General features: G+C 38.3%; 2 protein-coding genes across 3 annotated transcripts in view; one reads left to right on the top strand and one right to left on the bottom strand.

Moving 5' to 3' along the window:
• LOC124555733 (PTB domain-containing engulfment adapter protein 1-like) overlaps window positions 1-8,214 on the bottom strand; it is a 154,248-nt gene extending 146,034 nt beyond the window's left edge. The window contains exon 1 of the mRNA XM_047129757.1: window positions 8,102-8,214. The gene's annotated coding sequence lies outside the window, so the exon portion shown is untranslated. The remainder of the gene's footprint in view (window positions 1-8,101) is intronic.
• An 815-nt stretch (window positions 8,215-9,029) lies between these two features.
• LOC124556314 overlaps window positions 9,030-21,291 on the top strand; it is a 226,203-nt gene continuing 213,941 nt past the window's right edge. For both annotated transcript variants that reach the window (XM_047130287.1, XM_047130286.1), the window contains exon 1: window positions 9,030-9,198. In XM_047130287.1, coding sequence (XP_046986243.1) covers window positions 9,115-9,198 — 84 coding nt within the window. In that variant the 5' untranslated portion in view covers window positions 9,030-9,114. The remainder of the gene's footprint in view (window positions 9,199-21,291) is intronic.

Below are 21,291 nucleotides of genomic sequence, written 5' to 3'. Positions count from 1 at the left end.
AAATTTCATTATGGCACAATCATGATATTGCAGTAGCTGTTTCCTCTTATTTCGTTCGCTGACAATTTCAGAGAACTCTGCCCAACCGTCAGTATTAATGACAGCTTACGCAGGTGAACCCGTCTAAAAAACTAGAGGGATGTTACACACAAGTAAGCATCACGCCGATCACAGTTTCAATCGTGCTGACAGTGGACCTACAAATAATGTATTTTAGAAAATTTGACAGTTTTACCATTTCCTTTTCCATTCCTTATACACTAGTAGTAAGTTTGTCTACACTTTTAGAATATAGGTCGCTTCCTTACTACTGAAGTACTGTACCTTAGAAGCATCAATCAGTGTGCACATACAGGTTTCTCCATGGAGTTCCTGCGGTCTCCAGTCACCCAATGACATTACCCAAGTTCAGCTGGAGCCGAAGCCATCTGCATTCCACATCCTTATGGACTACCCGACAGCAGCGTTGTTTTATTATTTGATTTGTAACCTCCATGGCTTCAGGACACTTTCTACTCTCAGATCTTTCCTAATCATGTAACTTTATATGTTTTGCTCTGTTTTGGTTCCGAAGGCACTTCAAACTTCGCTTTTTTACTAAGACCGATCTTACTCCCACTTCGGAATTTTATTCGTTGTCAACCTGGCTCCACTGACAAAAATGTGGTTTTTTGTGTGTTTTCATAATCATGACCAGTGGCCGCCTCTAGTGGCTCGCTACAGGGTAGAATTTAACGATTTATTACCCGTTACCTGTTTGAGTAGCTTCACTACAATGAAAAAGCCTGTAATATGCAGTCACCAAAACCTACAGCACATAGCAGTCACCCTTAAACCCTATAGCACAGACGCTACAGTAGTATGATGTGATTGCCGTAGCTGCGGGAACAGTTCGGCATAGTACAGCATCGCTGGGCCGCTCTCCCACTGCATTCAGCGAGCAGATACGCGAGACTCCAATCTCGCGACTTCCATAAGTAAACCTGCCCACACCGCTGCTTCAATGTATAACATGCTGGAAAAACAAATCTGAGACCAAAAGAATGCAAGTTTGAGGGTGAAAAGTGGGCACTGCCCTAGTCAGAAACCAAGTACTGCCAGTGACTGGAACAAGTTTGAAAACATGACAACGCACACAGCCGACATTTGCACTGTTTAGATATTGTCAATGCAATACAGGTACGAGAAAGGAGGGAGGTAAGGAAAGAAATCAAACGAAATTCCCTTGCTCTAACGAGCCACCTGTGATGACTGTTCGCTTAGCCCGAACACTAAAAAAATATACCTGAGCAACTTATTTTATCGGAGTTCGGTCACTATTATTCTCTTCACATTCGGGGTCCTTTTTCCCCACTTTCTTACTTCAACGCTTCTAGTGAGTAAACATTGAATCTTGAGCTAAGCGATACAAAGTCTTTCATATTCCTGGTTATGTTTCCCTAAGGTTCGAAGCCTTGCACCTTTTGACTTGAGGTATCAACTATGGGAAAACACTTCTAATTTGGTGAACGAAATTTGTGCTTGTCCTTGTCTCTCACAAATTATGTAGACTTCCGAAATCAAATGTCTCGTTTTTAGACTGCAAGATCATATTTATCAAAAATCTCCATAGGGATTTCTCTTGCGTTTAACACGGATTAACGATGGCCTGGTACTGTTAAGGGGGGGTCGTTTGAGGAAACACACTGGTACATAAAAGCTAATTTAACGTTTACTATGAGATAAGTGAACAAAATTTTGCAAATTTAGCACGTTATTCGGTATAATCTGGATTATTTCTTCAGTGTTGTCAAATGTTTTATCAGGACCTTGCTAGATACTTTTGGAACACGTTGTAATATGAGGAATATTTTCTCAAATGTCACTACCACTTTCAAAATGTGGTAGGTTGTCCTTAGCAACTAGATACGTCTGCTGTTTTTGTGTTAACAGTACAAGAAAACTGGCAACAATTTTTAAATTGTCTAGGATACATAGCAATTTTTATTTAGAAAAAATGAAAAATTTTTCAGTACTGCACATTGAAAAACTCTACCGCAGGAAATCATGTGTGCTATGAGTGGCAAATTTCAGCATTTAACCCGCAATAATTCAACAGGAAATATTCCTTGCCACTGGAAAAAGTTGTGGGAAACGCAGAAGAGATTTATTAGCATTTATACCAGATACAGGTACCTTAATGTTGGCCGTGAGCATGTAACTCTTAGTCTCATCCTTCTGACGTGTCCTTTTGGCAACAGCCTTCACTGACGTTTCAGAACTAGCAATACGCATAAAATTACTGTTCATCAGGCTTCAGCGAAGCAACCTGCGTCAAATTCCTGTCTCGTATGGGCCCCGGTTCCTCTCGTGATTTGGAACTAGACAAGCATAGTATGATGCTAACAGCAACAGTCGCGCATAATTTTGTCTTTGGGCGTCTTTCCTAAATGATGTTAAAGCTTTCGTTCTGGTTGTGTGTTCCACCACGTCTATTTCTTTAATAACTAATTTATGGCATCCTTAATGGGCTCATAGCCTTCTGTACTCTACAGATGTCTTTACTGATGGCAGGAAATAAAACCTTTCAAACAAGGAGGGTCTTGCAGAAAAGTGGGCGTGACACTGCGCAATGGTTGAAACTAGATGGCTTTTATATCATTTGTAACACGAATTAAACTCTGAAAATTTGAGACCGGTTGTAACGGTCGGTCTGGTGGTAAAAAAAGAGCATTTCAATCATTTTACGTACGTCCCTCAATATGAAGTGTCGTAGTTCGTATTTTTGTCTACGCACACCGAAACTCCCGTGATTACAGTTTTTCCATGTGGAAACATTTTTGAATTGGTACTGGTAATGTATGTTGTCGATTTTTATTACACGATAATGTAATATTACATTTCCGTTCATGTTTTGATACTCTGCTGTTTAAGCTACTACTTCTGATCGTCTGAATAATATGGGACGCCTTTAGCACCCTATCAAATACTGGAAACAATTGTTTTTCCGGTGAACTGAACAGTAGCAGTGTCAATATCAGCGCCAGTTGACGCAGCATGGAACAAAATACAGAACCAATCTGCACATTAGCCTTACCGTATGCAGCCACTATTTGAAAGAGCTCCACGACAGAAGCACTATGTTGTCACTTTTCCCCCTCTTCGGGAAGCGTGCTTCACTGGGCTACAAACGAACTTACAAACTGCCATTAGTCAGAATTTTTAGTAATTTGGAAAGGAGGAAGCTCAGAGTAACGCCCGTCGACAACGATGTCTGAGCCGGAATGATGGAGAAGGAAGCCAGCCGCGATTTTTTGAAAAGAACTATCGCGGCATTTGCTTTGGTCGATAAATCACGGAAAACTGACCTGGCTGCCCGGACGGGAATTTGAAATTTCGCCCTCTCGTACCGAAGTGTGCTAACCAGCGCGTGCACGTCGTTCGGGTTTTATTTGACATATTTTAATGATTACATTACTCTTCACATTTCACAGTTGGTGCCATCTGCCTGAGGCAATGCGGAGCTGTTCATTATACGCTGGTAGAATTTTCATGTATTCTTAATAAAGCGAGCAGTTATATTTTTTGTCGAGTGGTCTAAGTATGTTCAGCTATACATTATTTTTTCCAATTACTGAGACTCACTGTCCTATATTGCTGACATGCGTGAAGTCTCTTTTCAAGCAGAAAAAAATTATCTGTCAGTCTTTTAGCGGGACAATGGAGCTCTTACTTTCCCACACTCCATGTCGCTCCTGTCGAATGTGTACACAACTGAAGGCAACACTCATCGCGAGCAGTTTTTTCCAATACTTACCCTAAGATTTACCTCTTAAGTGTTCTAAACTAGCGATGTACAGTAATGGGGACTACTTTTAATCAAGAGCAATGCTACACTGGCCAGACAGCTTTACACTTAAGATGCGTAGATGTTTGGTTTATTTAACTAGTTCCACGCTGTCTGAAGCGCCGGAAAAGACATCCTCGCATTTGCGACAGTCCTAACGGAAGAGCTAGCTGATCTTTTCGTAGAACCTGGCGTATTAAGAGCAAGATCCGGCAGGGCGGCGGAACGGCTGAACGTGTGGCCCCAACATTCACCGCTAGTCCGTTAGCCGACTGCCCTATGGCTTCAAACGGCAGGGTTCAGGGGCGAGCAGCTAACTTTCTTGCACGAACTGCATTTAGTTGCAGCCGCTTTGGTTAATACTGTATCAAACTTTTACTCGTTAAAGTTTTATTCCTACACTGAACACATGAGCGTTTTCGAGTTAGTTCTGACCAGAGCTTCGAGAATATGAATAGCAGCTTAGTCTTAGGCATAAATTTAGAAGTCTGTCGCTTAAGTACTGTCGTCTGGCTTACTTCAGCGACAAGCACTTTCAGTGAATACAGCTGCACAGCACGATAATTAGTAGAGTGTGCAGTGCTTAAGTTACGCGTTGTCGGGAAATTTGAACAGAATGCTAAAGTTTAATCCATACAAAGTCAATTTCATACTTGGAAATTTAAGACCCCTCTAATTGTCAACGCCAGTAAAGTCTACAGCTACCTCCGCTAGAATATTCCACACAGGCTTTTTTCACATGGCGTTCTTGAAGAAAAAAAAATTTTGTAGTTTGTGGAATCTTAGTTCCGGTGCAGCCGCGAACATGTAGATACGCTAAATATTTTCGACCGTTTTCCGCTACTTGACGTTCATATACAGGAGTCCACATATGCTTTCGGTTCAATTTAGTCACATTTCAACTGGATGAACGCCGCTCTGCGGTTTAATACAACTTAATTTTTTGATTCACAGCTGAATAATATGAATGTTAATAAGAACCATCCCCACTGCATTTTATATATGTTTCGTACTAAATTAGATTCAGGTGATACCAGAAGTTCACAGACAGCCTTCGTAAATTGTCACATTTCTGCCACTGAAAGTTAGTGGCGATGACTAACTTTCGATTTCATCTGAAGATATGTACCAGAACAAAACCGACACTGACGTAATAAAAGTACTTTAAAGCTGAAGTGGTTTTTATTAACCTTTATTGCTTCAGTACTTAACAGTGAAACTCATTTTCTGATGACCTATAGAGCAGGAACCGAGGAGTACCCACGTAATTATAACAGTACAATTTCGTTTTCTTTCGGTTTTAATAAAAATTTTCCCCGCCTTTGCGCTGCTGGCAGCATCCAGGTTTAATTACATCTGAATTTCCTCGTAGTTTCTTCCCAGAACGCAAGTTACGACAGCGGGATTTTTGTTATTCCCATTTTCTTCCTGTCTTACAAGTTGGTCGCTCTTCCTCGTAACTTTCGCGTCTGTAGTTACCAAGAGGTGGCCGTAAGTAGTTCCAGGTAATCTAGTACCAAAAAATTTGGATCCAAAGAAGATCCTGCAATCCAGAACTTCGCCGCCGTGGCCCCTTAATTGAAGACTGCATGAACATATTACCCGCAACAAACTGCTCTTACCACTTACTGCTGCTAAAACGTTTCGCTAACAGCACAAAGCAAGATCTGTTTCAGTTATCACCGTTTTCCTGCGAATACAGAAAGCATTCATTTTCTGATGTGTGACGATACGAATACCGAGGTCCTTCGCTGAACAAGCCGACCAAATTAAGCTACTATTTAAGCGAAATCAAAATTTCCGGTAATCTGGAATTTTGATCGAGATGCAGATTTCTGGCATTTGAAAAGAACTGTCATTCATGTTTGCTATGTATACGTACATAACTACTCTGACGTGTTTTAGCTAGAGGCAACACACGACGGCCTGCCCAATGAGTTACCTAATTGCGCAAAAATCTAATTAGACGTCTACTTACACCAGCTACTCTTCACTAATGTAAAAGGAACTACGGATCCAACTAGTTTCGGGAGGCTTGCGAGAAAGTAAAGCAAATGCGGTGAAGCTTAACGTCACTTCAATTTCAAACAACATTCAAGTTTTAAGGGAATAATAAACTTCACAACGTTTTATGAATGCTAAACTGGCAACACAGTCATGTAAATTCTCGATGTTTGCCAACTGCGCTAGAGAATGGCATTTCTTGCAGCATTGCCCATCAGCGGACTGAAGCCGGGTGGATCCCCTGACAACGTAATTACATTGAACAAGTGTTCTCAACGTAACCAGTTGTGCTTATTGACAATACTAGTTTTAATATGAATTTAACAATGATTTCACCGAGTAAAACGCTTCCCGGTGTCACTGCACTACGCTAAAAAACCAAAAAACCGAAGTTGTCTCCCCGAGAGTTCGAGGGATAATTTCTGTGTGTTCTGAAGTCCGAAGAGTATATAGAACTACCTTCGGAAGATTTTCACAAAACTAATCCCTCGAATATTTGCTTATTTCCCTCTAGAGCAACAGCATGATGTAAATGTTATGCCTCGCTGTGAGATCTCTTTAGAAGAGGAATCGTATTTAGTAAATCTATATACTTTTCACTGAAATGGCGAGTATTACAGCTTTTACTCCACACTTAAGGTAACAATTTGACAACAGTAACTGAACTGTAAGCCTTATCTATGATTGTGTTCAATGGGCGCGTTGTTCGTTGGCTCGACCGAGTCACTCTTTTAACCAGGTTTAACTGAGGTTTTTGTACTAACACTCATAGCCACAGCTTTGAAGCCATAGAAACATTTTTCTAGAGGTTTGTCAGGTTTCATTTAGTTAGTCAAATACGGAATGATTTAGTAGTTAGCTCTTAACCACCTCCCATTAGCCGATATGTTTACAAATTGGTCTATATTTAACAAGTCCAACACTTCTTCAGTGCCAAACAGTGTCTCCTCGTCGTCGTCTTCGTCGCTCCGAGAACTGGTTTGCTCTAGCCTTCTACGCCCTATGCAAGTCTAGTTTGCACGTACTGCCCCCTACAGCTACTAACTACCATGCTGTAATATAATTTTTGGCTATCAATTTCTACAGTCGCCACTTCAATCACCAAATCTACTTCCCTGGCGAAAACCTGCTTATCCCTGTAGGATTGTTCTCTACAGTTTTGACTTCATACGGCTATTTTCACACAAAAAGGTAGTTTTGTAGGGCAACGTTTACTTCACCTTACTAGTTTTAAATGTACATTACCGAGCATATGCCAAATTGATAGTGGACGTCATAATTAAACTAATGCTTAGAAGAAAGACTAGTGAATATTTTGTTGCTCTAGGCAGTAAAGAGTTACTACACAGAAGATTACACATTGTTCCCAAATATGCCAATTATCCGAGTATAACTTTCGAGGAAATCAAAATGAACATTTTCTGAATAATTAGGTTCACCCTCTTGATGACACTCATCGGAATGTTAAGACCTTCAAGAAATTCTCACATGAATGTTTACGCGTCGTTTCTTTAGTATATGTAGTTCTAGCACAGTTTATTTTTATCTTTCGCATAACCATCTCTTTCCCCCTCCACTCAAGAAATAACACCTGTTTTATAACAGTACCTGTCATTACCTAGGCAATTGGCAAGAAAAACCATGTCTACACTTAAATGAAACATGTAAAAATAGTTGTAGAAAGTACGTGAGGCATATTTAAACAGAGACCGATATCCATGTATTAATATAGTATAAAAAAATAAGTTTCCCATCTGAAAACAATTTTATCATTTTGAGTAGTTACTTCCTAAGATACAAATTTAACAACAGGCTTCGAAAACTGTACTCATAGTAACATCAATTAAGAAGTTTACATCGAAAGTATCTTTTCAAAAGAAAGACACACACACACACACACACACACACACACACACACACACTTTACCACCCAGTCTGTAGAGTGAGGCTTGAGCATAGGACGGTACGCATAACAAAAGTGATTTAAAGTTGTTATGTTTCACTTCCCAAGACTATAGGTGTCACAGTTACGTAGCTACCTTGGCCGTTTTAGAATCTAGGACACACACTGTTGAGGCATTTGGCTAGCAACTCAGAAACAAAGCGAGGTACTCGCCCATTCTGCATACCTTGAAAATAAAAACGCGGTCACCGCACTTATTGCTTAAGCCCCATCAGCTATTTCAATAAAAGTTGATGTAACAAACTGTCATGCACGAAACTCTCATAACTATACATAATACACATCTAAAAAATACCAGGAAAACGTACCACAAACTCTGAACTGTTTCCAAGTTCCCAGCAACCACCTGTCAACTCTGCCTCTGACTGACAGCACACAGCAGACCAACCGCTAGAAGCCTCGCAGAAGACTTTTAAGTCACTTTTCCTTAGTGCTGCCATCTGACGGTTACTTTTAGAATCCTAACTGTCAGCGCGGCACAGACTTTGTTTGTGATTCAGCCGTCGAAGGATTCAGCGCAGGAAATGCTAGTGCGGAGTTGAGACACAACAAATACAATATGCAAAAAGCGCAACGTTTCAGAAATTAGAATGTAGTTCGTGCACTAGGCATAACATCCACAATAGATTGCCTGCGTCTTCACGATTAATACGCGGATTTTATTACGTCTGACCATTACACCATTACGAACATTCAAGTGTCTGGGAATATACACCACAATACCATATTTTCAATAGTAATCAGAGTAATATCTTTCTACAGAGTTGGAAAGAGAGCCTGTGACGTTCTAAGCCAAACGGCGTAAATATCTGAATACAATCTTTTTAGTTTGGAAAGCAATGCTGACAAGACTGTTTTTCTTTCCTTTGATTTGTTTTTTTAATCGCATTTCGATCGTAATAATGCCGTAATACACAAGAACTATATAGTAACGGCAGCAATCTGTACAAGCAGTTGCTGCGAGTGGCTCAGACAGTTATCTAAGTATAAGAATTGTAAAAAAATTAGAATTGTCTGCTTGACAGTACGAAATTATTCCAGTTGATGGAAAAAGTTTGTTTATGTCTTTTATTATTTACCCAGACCAATAAACGATTCATTCTTCACTTTCGGAGCTTAGTTTTACTGCATTTTAAGAAACCACAACAAATTTATGTGCCATACAAGCAGAAAGCAGTAGAATATAACATCTTTGGGTACAGTACACCAGTGTAGTGTATATCGCAGAGCCGTGGTTTTATTGGACAATATGTTGGTGCAGTCACTGCAGACGATGCGTAAACGAAAAAGATAGATGTAGGCTTTTAGTAAACATATCAACATGGCATGCAAAGGCCAAAGTGACAGTTCTTCCAACAACAAAGAAGGAGATAAATGTGCAGATGAAGTGGATCCCCGTGTACAGGTGAAGTAGCTTGACGATATTATGCCGCAATATGCTTTTGACATTTGGCATTATCTTGAATCTAGGACGCACACGGATGAAAATGATAAATAATACAGACTCGGGTAGTACTTCCGAACACTTCCTTCGTTTATCTGTTGCATCTTTCTTCATAACACCGATATATAGTTATAGAAAACTGTTTGGCGTTTTAATAAAGTAATTTGATCGGAGAACACCATTGTAGCGTAAGAAATCTGTGAAAACAACTTGTTTTTACTCGCAAATAAAGTAGTAAGGAAATATTATGGAAATATTCAACATTTATAACGAACGCAATGAACAGCTGTTGTTGTTACTGTTGTATCTGTTACAGCATAGATAGATTAACTCCATGAAATAGATCTGTTTTGAGGGGCCAATCAATGATAATCCCAAGTAAATAATGTTATTGTGAGTGAAATGTTCACGAAAACATAATTTTAAGTACTTTCATACTTCTAAAGTTTGAATTTATTCTTTTGTGATACGTGTTTTTCCGCGAGATGCAGGCGATAGTCTTCATCTTTCACTTGGTGGTATGTCCTGCCCTGTACAAATTGTCCCCTGACTCATTTGTTAAAGATGTTATTTCGTGTGTTCAACTATCTAGGCTGTAAGCTATTTGATTTTAGACTTCTGCCGCCAACTACAGTCTTTAACACACAGTGTTGAAGCATCAGTTTTGTACTGTTTCAGAATTGTGCAACCTAATGACAAGGAATTTCATTCTAATTTGCCCAGGCTGTGAAGATACTTCACAATTTCTTCTAGGTTGCACTGGTACTACACTGTTTCTATCATGCCATGCACTGTATTGTAAAGGTTAGGCCCATAAATACATTGTGGTTTCCAACCATTTTAGTGTGTTATCTGCCAAAACCAGAGTTTTGGGCAGATATATTGATGGATTTGTTAAATGGTTGTTTGGCTGGCTGTACTACTGAGACTGTAAACTGTTGTGTGCTATATCAGTACACAAAACTAACTTTTTTAGTGGTTATGTGGTGGTCATTCACAAAAATGTTTGTATGCGTAGTTAATATACTCAGAAACTTTATTAGCTTTTCCATCACCGTGGGCTATTGCATGTTGCAGCAAAAAGTTAATATATGTAAAATCTATTAACAAATTAACTTAGCAGATTTTAGGTGATTAGTTTTCCTAAAGTACCTTGATGATGACATAATGTCACATTTATTTTAAACATTATTTGATCTGGAAGTACACTTGTCATAAGCCGATCATAAATGGACTTCAAGAATGCTGTTAATGTTTATATTTCACATGGAATACAAAAATGACTTTGTACCATTGTGTTCATAAATATATATGGGTCACATTAAAATTTTGAGCAACATTATCATGAGAAAGGTTGGAATGTTTGTTATTCAAACTTATAATGTGTGCTGGACAAAACTTTAAGGTGGAAAGACCAAAATTGACACTTAAAACTAACCACTGACATTTCATCCCCATGTGTGGGAGACATAATTATATATAAATCCACATGCATATTCTATCTCTCAAAGTGTCTGCTGCTTGTGGAAATAAAATATCAGTGTAATGTTTTATACAACTACTATAGAACTTTTAACTGAAGTGAACACCAGCTCTGGAAGTCTTCATTGCATAGTTTTCTCATTCTGTCTTAAATTATATAAAAGAGATACCTTTTATATTATACATTGGAGAGTGCCTTGGCCATCTGCATCCTTTGCAGTTACCACTGAGAGTGAATATTTGGGTGCAATATACATAAACTCTCATTCCTCTGTCATTAATAGAATGTAAACCAAAATAAGGAAGAAAGGAAAAAATATGGTAAAATCTAATTTGACGTACTTTTCTGTTAAATACGGCCGCTGAAACCACAATATTCCTGGTCTTCACATAAGTTTTTGCTTCACCTTATGGAGCAGCAGATCTTCACAGTGCATCACATGAATTGCATTTCCGGAGCCAGGTATAGGAGAATGTTCTGTAAGAGTTGTCAGCTTTCACTGATGACATAGGAAATGCTGTAAACAATGTGGCAACTGAAACATGATGTTCTGTGAGATCTTTTCAAATGGGCTAAGCTACAGATCAGTCTGTATCACATTCATTGGTGTCACTTACCCTTGCATCTAAACTGTCACATTCCAACTTAACATATACCTAGGTCAAAATTGCAGATGATCTCTCACGTTCATATTTGTTGACTTTCCCAACTAACAAAAAACTGTAAATATATGCATGAAAAAGTGATGTGACCGCAGCCATTAACATTACATCACTGGCTAAAGCTGATGACTAGTGTTGAATGTTCCTCTTAACTGCAAGAGCCTTACGAAGAAGTCAAAGGTGTGAAAGTGTAGGAAGCTGCTCGTTACAATGAACTGTTATTTCATAAGGAATTGAGCTCTTAACTTGTGCCTCAACTTCTAAGGAAAGGGGCCATATTTGTAACTGAACATCTTTCTGAAAATATTACTTAGGGCACTGGTACCACAATAAAATGATAGTTGAATGTAATGTAATAAACATAAAACCTTTCTGGATAGAAAACTGCAAATACGAGAAATGATTAGAGACAAAATCACAATTCCTTACATGATTGATAATTGTTTCTGGTTAGTAATTTTGTATTCATTTCAGTTAATTTGTATTTTGTAATGTCATTTGTATTTATAATAAGACCTTTGTGTCAAAGCTCCAAATCAAAAGATTTCGTCTTTTCCAAAGTATTGTCTATCAGAATATTGAGTTGACTACTTAGGCAAACAATTTCCAATGGAATACTATACACAATGAGTGGTTTCCTGTGGTAGACTGATACATTGTCCTGCAGTTTCATACTTCTAAAAACATAAAGATTAAAATTTTCACATGATTATGTAAATCTCCCAGATAAGATAGTAGACTTCAATGTAAAAGAACTAGAGTGAAAGCTGGATGCATACCAGAAACAATAGACACCCACAAAAAAAAAAAAAAAAAGCTGAACTAAAGACAGAATTAAGGACACTTTAAAAAATATTGTCAAAAAGAGTGACTTAAGATTAATCTGTGGTGGGTGGGTGAGGGAGTGAGCGTTCACCACTTAGGAAAGGTGAGTGGAAGGGTAGTGGCTGAGCAAGTTCCACCCATTAGCATTTGAAATACAGACAAACTGAACCTGAACTTGAAGAATAACATGAATTTAAATCTACATATAGGGTGAGAAAGGTAAACACTCATCTTCAGGTGACGAGTGACGTACCTAGATTTAACAGCATAGCACCTTAAGTGTCTTGCAAGCTGCTGTCTCTCTCTACACGTGGCTGCTCACTGATATTATTCTTATGTTACTATAGTGGCTGCCTTGGAAAGTAGTAGTTCAACCAAAAATTAAAGGTCATATAACAGTCGCCTGGGACTGTTACGCACATAAGCTAGTCCTTGACTGTGGAAACAGCCAGAGAAATTAATCATATGCAGCTCACATGAATAAACAGGAGGATAAGTGTTCAGTAAAAACTGTTCGATTTTGCTAATGAATTAGATAGCAGGGGTGAATTTGAGTGATTCTGTAAATTGTGGAAAATCAAGAATAAAATGTAAATGGCTGTAAAAGGACAGAGCACTTAGTATGTACCAAATAGAAGTGTTGACCAGCAGACAGACATGTAAATAGGCAGGATTACTAGCAGATCACTACAGAACAAGAAGCTCAGAAGTTTGTGTGGCACTTTTCAGGTATCTGTCTGCTGTTCAGCATACCTATTTGAGTGAGTAATGGTCTATTTTTCATAGAGATATCCATGACCAAATGTTTAGTACTAGACCTACTATCAAAAGATACAGAAGTTGAAATACAAGAAAAGTTGATTGTGTGGCAGATTAAATTTTGATATATGGAAAGCAACAAAAATGTTGGTAAAGTTGCAAGTAGCAACTGTGAAGTACTCCATCTGATGATTGGAAATAGATATTGAATATTATTTGATGTAAACTATCAAAGTTCAAATGCTGTTGTTAAACTACTGCTTACGGTTGGTATATAGCTCAGCTGAGAGAAAAGAAGTCGTTATTGTAGTATGCCTCTCCCTCCACCCTATTCACTCTCCATTAATTTATCAGGAGGTTCTTGCCAACATTTTCATTGCAACTGGGATTCTCAGGTTTTTTTCCTTGTTTAAGTAGACACTCTGGATATACTTATACAGGCTTAATTTCTTATCAACTGCCTCAGTGACATAAAAAATTGTAAATAAATTTTTACAAAATATACCATCTGCAATTTTACACTGTAAACTACTAATTTAACAGTACCAGTCAGTGCAAGTAACTGAAATTTTTAGGTTTTGTCTGCAGAAAATAAGAAGTAAAATGAGAAATGTTGCATAACAAGCATTTTAGGAGCACTCATTGAAAATCATGACAGAACAATTTGCGGATGCTATGGCTGCAGTGTGATTGGTAACTTCTTTGAAAAAGCTTTTGCAGGTGAAAGATCTGTAGTAGAGTTGTGTATTGACCAACTGTAATGAAAGAAAAATCTGTGGCAGTCCAGATTGAACTGAAAGTGGTTAGTTTCAATTGTAAATGGAATTTTGTTGCAACAAACAAATAACACTTCCATGACAGAGGAATGTGAAGATTGCCTTGGTTGAGACATATATAGTTGAGATGATCAGGCTTAATCTCATAAGGACATTGTCTTTTCCTCTCCTCCTCCTCCACCCCCTCCCCCTCCCTGCTGCCCCCCCCCCCCCCCCCTGTACTTCCAACAGAATATATATCGGAGGGTAGTAGGTCAAGCCCTGTACAAGGACTGAAAGTCGGGAACCATTCTTAGTTAAATATGGTACTAATTATGTCCTAAATCTATTAGGTTGATGTATTTTGATATTAAGGGAAAGGGAAGAAGCTGTTACTTAAGTATAGATACTTTGTTTTTCCCAATGGTCTGTAACAGTTAATAAAAATGTTTTGTAAAAGTTGGTAGTTTGTTATTTATTTATTAGCTTTTTTATTTCATTTTACAATTTGATTTCTCACGTTATTCATTCTGCTTATTTACAGCTGTTTTATTGGTGCAATGAAAAGCTCTTGGTTCCTGGCGAGAAAATTATTTCAGCATGGGTAAATTGGAAGAAAAGACTATCTCCTGAGAACATTTTTTTAAAAAAAGTTTCCATGAAGTGAAACCCTAGTTTGCCGGAAATGTATAAGCAGCATTCAAGCCATTCAGTTTGTCAAGAAAGTCTCAATTTGGTTTGATTTTCATCTCTTATAGAACAGTATCACATTCGGTTCACTAATTTAGAGCCAAGAGTTACCCAATTATGATACTAGATTGCTTTCATTGCTAGTACAGTGACACAGCTAATGACCTGTCTTACTCTTTTAAGTGTTAGGGTTTAACATTCTGTTGACAACAAAGTCTCAGGCATGGAAGATGCTTTGGTTCTAGTGAAATAACCCTTGTTAGATGTCACCTTGTACACTTTTGCAATAGATAATTCACTACTGATGTGAAGAAGTTAACTTTCAGGAATGAAGATATGTGAATAGCTCTCATTCTCACATTTATGAATCTGCAAAAGCTGGGCACAGGTATCTTGATCATGAGAATAATCTTTGTAGTTTGATTTTAATGCTAAAACTTAGATACTGTTATGTAGCTTCCGTTCTATGCCATTATTTGTTACATTGCTCTGGAGCAGCTCCATTTGCACATTAAGGATGCTTTCATCACAAAACTGAGACAACAGAAAACATACAGAATTTCCCTACGCTATTGCCCATGAAGTTCGTAATACCATACTCAAGAGAAGGGAATGTTCTTTATGTGTGAGGGGGCGAATGGAAAAAGGGAATAGTGGGCTTGTGACTTTGTCACTTTTGTTTGACAAAGTTAAACCAAATAAAGGTGCTGTTTTCAACAAATTAGTGTTGCCAGTTTCCTAAGATTATTAAATTTCTATGTCATTGCTGCACATTTGTTGTTGTAGCAGAGGTATGTGAACATATGTGAAGAAATCTTGTTTTAACCACCATTATTGTTGAATGCTGCACACACTTTATTGTACTCTGTACCATGTTTGTTCTATGTTACAGAGAAATACTATTGGCATGAGACGTGCAGAGTAGAGGGACCAGTGTCTGAACAATTTGCTCCCATTAATCCAATCTATGCCTTGCAAGCTATGTTATGGTGTGGTGGAGGGTAGTTTGTGCCATTATCATTACATGCCCTTACCTGTTCATTTCATGTGTAGTGTATGTAATGAATGACTATTTGTGGGGTATGGAAGATCCCAACATAAAGGTGTCCAATATGCAAGGGAGATTATAAGGATATTTTTATGCAAGCTCCACCAGTATTTTATGCCAGATTTTCCTAAGGATTAACATTTTAATTAGAATGATTTCTAAAGCACATTGAGCACTGATCTGGTACCAATACCAGCTGCCACTGTCATGGATTTGTGCATTTTTGAGGTAGAAAGGAAATGCCTGCAACTAATATTATCTCTCTACAATAAACCTATTAGCAGTATTCAAATTGCCTGCTAGGTAGCATACTTAACTTGAGGTTTCAATACTAGAGTTCTCAGTAAGATCATGTATTTGTTAAATGTTGTTGAAAATAAATTTTTATGAAATGGTTTAGTAATTTGTAATTACTCTGTGGCCTACTTTGATATAACCGAACGTGATCATTTTCTGCATAACCACTGTGGACCATCTCCTCAGCAACTCACATTTTCTCCCTTTCTTCTTCACACTATACTACAAATCTACAGAACTATCCATTTTAAACCAAAGCCCTGTGTCAATTTGAGGATTCCTAGTCCAACTCTGCTTTTAGTGGTTATGTAGGAGAATCTTACTCAGTTAAGTGCTGGACAAAAAAGGTCAGGAGTGTAATTTTGTAAGGAAAACAACTATTTCAAAATTACTGTAATAAAAAATTTAGTAGTATTATTTTGAATGAGGCCTTTTTACAGCTCTTCAGGAAGTCATAGCCAGAGTTTGATGCAACAAGGCTGCCTGTGTGTGGCTGGCACAGTTAGAACCACACTAGATTGTGTTATAATTCTCTAGCATACTTTGAAAGACTGATAGGTTTCAAAGAATTTTGAAATTTGACACCAGGGCTGGTGTCTTGCTTTGTTAATAGTACCATCTTGTCCTCCTTCAAATCATTCCTTTAAGATCTTTATGCTATTAGTGTGCAGTGGCAGGTGACTGATCTGTTTGGGAATTGTCATAGTATGTATGACAGAATTTACAACAAACAGTACATTAAATGAAAGAAAATGACTGGGTAATAGTTAGTGTCAGTGTGCAGGGAGGTCATCACGTGTGACTAGTGAAGCACCATGACACACTTAAGTTATTTAGATTGTGGGTCTCAAAATGCAGATGGTCTACCTATTTCATATTTGTCTAATGATATAAAATGGCCTCTTTCTTTAGTTGACTGAAATGATTACTTTTCCTATCATAAAAAAGTAATGTATTTGGACCCATTTATATAAATTTTGGTGCAGCTTTTACCTCAATGTGATTAATACCTCTTCTACAACTTAACAAGTTTCCTTGATTCCCTGTAAGAAATATTACTTATTCCTCAAGCCTGACAGATTATTAGGTCAGATCGGCCGCTGTGGCCAAGCGGTTCCATGTGCTTCAGTCCGGGACCGCGCTGCTGCTATGGTCACAGGTTCGAATCCTGCCTCGGGCGTGGATGTGTATGACGTCCTTAGGTTAGTTAGGTTTAAGTAGTTCTAAGTCTAGGGGACTGATGACCTGAGATGTTAAGTCCCATATTGCTTAGAGCCATTTGAACCATTATTATGTCAGTCACAAGCCGTCATGCCTTTTTTCTTGTATTTGTTTTGTTCTTAGCTTAATACTGGCATTGACTTCCCTTCCCTTCACCCCCCCCCCCCTCCTTCACCCCCCCCCCCCCCCCCCCACCCACCCACCCCAAGGAGGGAATGGTTTGTTGCATTGTTGTTCTACACATATCACATGTTGGCAGGTAGTCAGACATGGAGGTATGTTTCACTATTTCACTACAGATAAGCTGTAACGGGACCCCAATTTGCCTCAGACTTACCCAGCTGCTTGATTTTGAGCCTCTCTCTTTATACATTTCCTGAAACTGCTTTTGGTTCTTGGCATTTTATCTGTTTTGAACACATCTGTTGTAGTATTTTCCGTATAGTATGGCAACACGTTAATGGGGACTTTTACTTCTGATTAGAAACGTTGTTCTCTATAGACTTCGTTCATGAACGAGGGGCTAATGATCTTGTAGTGTGGTTCAATTAATCTCCATAGAACCAAAAAGATCTGCACCACGTGAACTCCATTTTCAAATGGCAGTATCTTTTAAAAATTTATGCCATCCAAATGAAATAAATTTGGAGTAAACCCACTTATGCTGTGCTAATATCAGACTGTTCGGTGTGAATTTTATTCTGTTTGTAGGCAGAAGCAAAACAGAAGTTATGTTCGACTTTTGGAGAAAAACATGGCAGTAGTCGTGATCTATTTACAGTGGAAACAAATGCTGTGTAGACAGCTGGTATTGAAGCCCATATTATATCCTGTGGTTTCTCAATCTCAAAACAATCGTGTCATTGCACATAGGGATAATAGCACTGTGTCAAAACTACACTAGGTACTAAATCGTAGGAAAAGACAGTCAGCTGGTAAAGTGTTTGTCATAAGTTCTGAAAGAGAAATATGGTTGTAAACCAGTTGTAACAGAAATGTGTGAGACAGAAAAGGCTGACAGGATGTCAAAAAAATATTTGGAACAATTGTAAGATTTTGTAACTGCAACTCAAATGATGTAGTTGACCTCTCTGGCATATAGTTGAGTAAATATGGATTATGTGTAAAAGTGTGAAGTGGTATTAAGTCATTTTCTCCATGTTCTGGTGTGGTGTGGCTTGAATGCTTAAGATTTGTGCAGGATTGTAATGAAATGGAAAAATATTGAGAAGTTCAATCATGGGGCAAGAGAAAATGTAAAAAGGTGTGCAACAGAAGGGAAAAATCTAGAGGAAGGAACCATGATGATCCCTTACAATTTACTAAGAGGAATTAAAGTAAACTAAGAATGTTAAGCTAATGCATAGGGGTACAGTTCGGACAAAAGAGAAAGTACGCAAATATGTCGGATATAGATGGAAATTCATGAAGTTTACCACTGTGTGTTTTACTGTTCAAACATTTATCACACTGAGAATACGTATTGATTACTGATGTCTGCATAAAAATGTTGAAATTAAACTGTTAATTTTATTTAAAAAAATTAAAATTTATATAAAATAGAAACAAATTAATAAGTTCCCCATGGGTACGAAGGTGTGAAAAATAAATATGGTGGTTGTAAGATGATCTGAAAGGCAGGCAAAAAGGGCTTATGTGTGCACTTAAGTCTTCATATCGAAGATGGAAAAATTTTGATAACAAACAGGAAAGTTTAAAGCTCCATAGTTTTTTGTTTTCTAAGTTACACATTAAAATTAAAAATCAAGAATTGGGTAATCAAAGAAAATTCAAATAAAGGTAATAATCCATTTCCCATATTCAAGATGTTCACAAACCACTGATAATCCTGTAAATAAGATGGCAGTAACTGTACCATAGTCCCACTATTAACCAACATATTACGGATACGTTATGTATGTCCATGTGGTTAGATGCTCGATTTCCTATAGTCTGCCAAGCAAATTGTGCATGAAGCTATAGCACAGGATGCATAATACAGTTCAATCAAAGGAGAGTGGAAAATTTATTACTGTGTAAAACAGTGATGCCACTGCAGCTGAATGATACATTATGGGCAGCGAAAACAGCCCAAAGTAAACCATATTGTCCCTTAGAGGCAATTAAACCGTATAATCTCCACCACATCAAATAGTAGCTCAAGGCGAGTGATGGAAAAAATGTAGGTTTAGCTATTGAGAGTTAATCATTTTTGGTTTAGAGAACAGGAAATATTAAGGATGGTCAGTTAAGAGAGAAACAGTGAGATGCTGAAGTGAGAGGGAAGACATGTTCGTTTTGTCATGTGCTATTAAAATTGTGCCGGAATGTTGGAAACATCTTATTCTTAGTCACAAAGGCAGTTTTTAGGTCCCTCTGTATTTGTTAGTGTAACAACTCATAAGTAGAGAAACATGGAGGTCATAACTTAGTGTCAGAATAAACCTTCGTTTTTGTCTTGATAGCAATTTATGGAGAGAAAACTGCAAAAGCTCCAAAAACTTACTGTGAAAGGTTAGGTAGATCACAGAAATATCGGCATTCATTTGCTGGATATGGGCTTGGTGAACTCGGTTTTACTAAGCTGGGGACTAGTAAGTGCAACAAGTCCTCTGTAATCCTAAGCCCTGGTCACATTTCAGTAACCACTGTGCTGTGCAGTGCAGTGCAGTGCAGTGCAGTGCAGTGGTGGAATGTTGTGTTTCGTAGGGAGTGGGGATCTTCACTCGCCTGCCTGGATTGTGAGAACTGTAAAACATTTTTAAAAAATAAGAAAAGTCTTTAGGTATGCTGAATACCAATGGGATGCATGGCTGTTGAGGTGGAACACTCATTGTGCCTCTTTCATACAAAGCTTACCCAGGCAAGTGGGGCTTAGTCTGGGTGAACGTATGTTCCCTAGCTACCTGTGGGATACTTGTGGAACCTATTAATTCTTCAAAAACTGCTCTTAGTGAATGGGAGGGACTGCTGGTGAGCACTCTTCTCCAACCCAATAAGAGAACACATGAGGGGTACTTCTTTTGAGCATGCTCCTCTAAAATTTAGGAACAGTTCTAGGATTGTTGTGTCAATATGTTTCCATGATTGTTAAAAGGGAAGAGGGTACCTTAGCTAATGTGTCCCCATTCTTCATACAGAAACGTCTGGGTGGTATTAAGAGGGGCTTGAAGTCAGTGAAGAAATAACACAATGATACATAGCTGATCAAAACTGCCACTTTGTGATAAGTACAAAAACTTCTTAAATCGACAACCCTGGGAAAATAATCCATTGTCGTTGAACTGTAGAAAATTGTAAATTCCACCTTTGGAGAGGTGTCATGTGGAAACCTAATGAACAGACACATCATCGTCCTAAACAAGGAATGGGCAGGTGAAGGTGTGAACAGATCTGCAGAATTTGATGAAGAGGAGAGACTGGAAAAGTTGAAAGAACACCTGTATTATTTTTAACTTTCAGTTCGCGAGTCTGAGTAGTCATGTTAAGGGTGGTTTTTCACTCAACTGCTTGCCCATATTTTCCGAATCCATTGCAGTATTTAAGGTATCAATGATTTGATCCCACAACAGCTGTCTCTAATGGTCATTCTGCTTGTGGAAACTGTGGCCAAGCGGCTCATGAACCATGTGTAGAAAGCATGTATCCACCAGTATGTGTTAACTGCTCCAATTAATATCTAATTTGGAGCAGTGTGTCCCATGTACAGATTTGAAATAATAATAAAAAATTAGTTATGCAATGGCAAAGAAATTGCATACAGCCATGCAGCCTCAATCATTTGTCATTTGCCTTGGTCATGAAACAGCCCACAGTCAGTGTGTCACCACAGTCACAAGCTGTTAATTCCCCTATTAACTCCTGCTCATGTTTCCTGTGTCTGCCAGATCACAGGCTCCAATAAACCTGCCCTGACAGCAAATCATCTTCATAGGCTTCTATGACTGACACTGTGCCACCATTACCCCCAAAATAAAATGTCATCAGCACTGTTTGGTTCACTTGCTTGTGCTCCTTAACATGTTTCTACTCAAAAAGTGGAAGTTATCGTGAAGAAAAGTCAAAATACAATACAATGGAAATTAAAGCAACAGTGACAAAATTAGCAGCCACCTCAGATGCTGAGGATTTGGAAATGGAAGTGGCCATTTTAAAGGACCTACTAAGTGTCCCTAGTCCACCTCCAATAACATTCGCCTGCCCACCGAGATGCAAAGAGAAAGGGTAGGCAAACCTAACCAACAGATAATGAACATACTACAGTGGAATTTAAATGGCTCCATGTATCATATGGATGAAGTAAAGATCCTAACA

The sequence above is a fragment of the Schistocerca americana genome, chromosome X (assembly GCF_021461395.2).
Source record: "Schistocerca americana isolate TAMUIC-IGC-003095 chromosome X, iqSchAmer2.1, whole genome shotgun sequence".
Lineage (NCBI taxonomy): Eukaryota > Metazoa > Arthropoda > Insecta > Orthoptera > Acrididae > Schistocerca > Schistocerca americana.
This window is presented reverse-complemented; position numbering and strand designations above follow the sequence as displayed.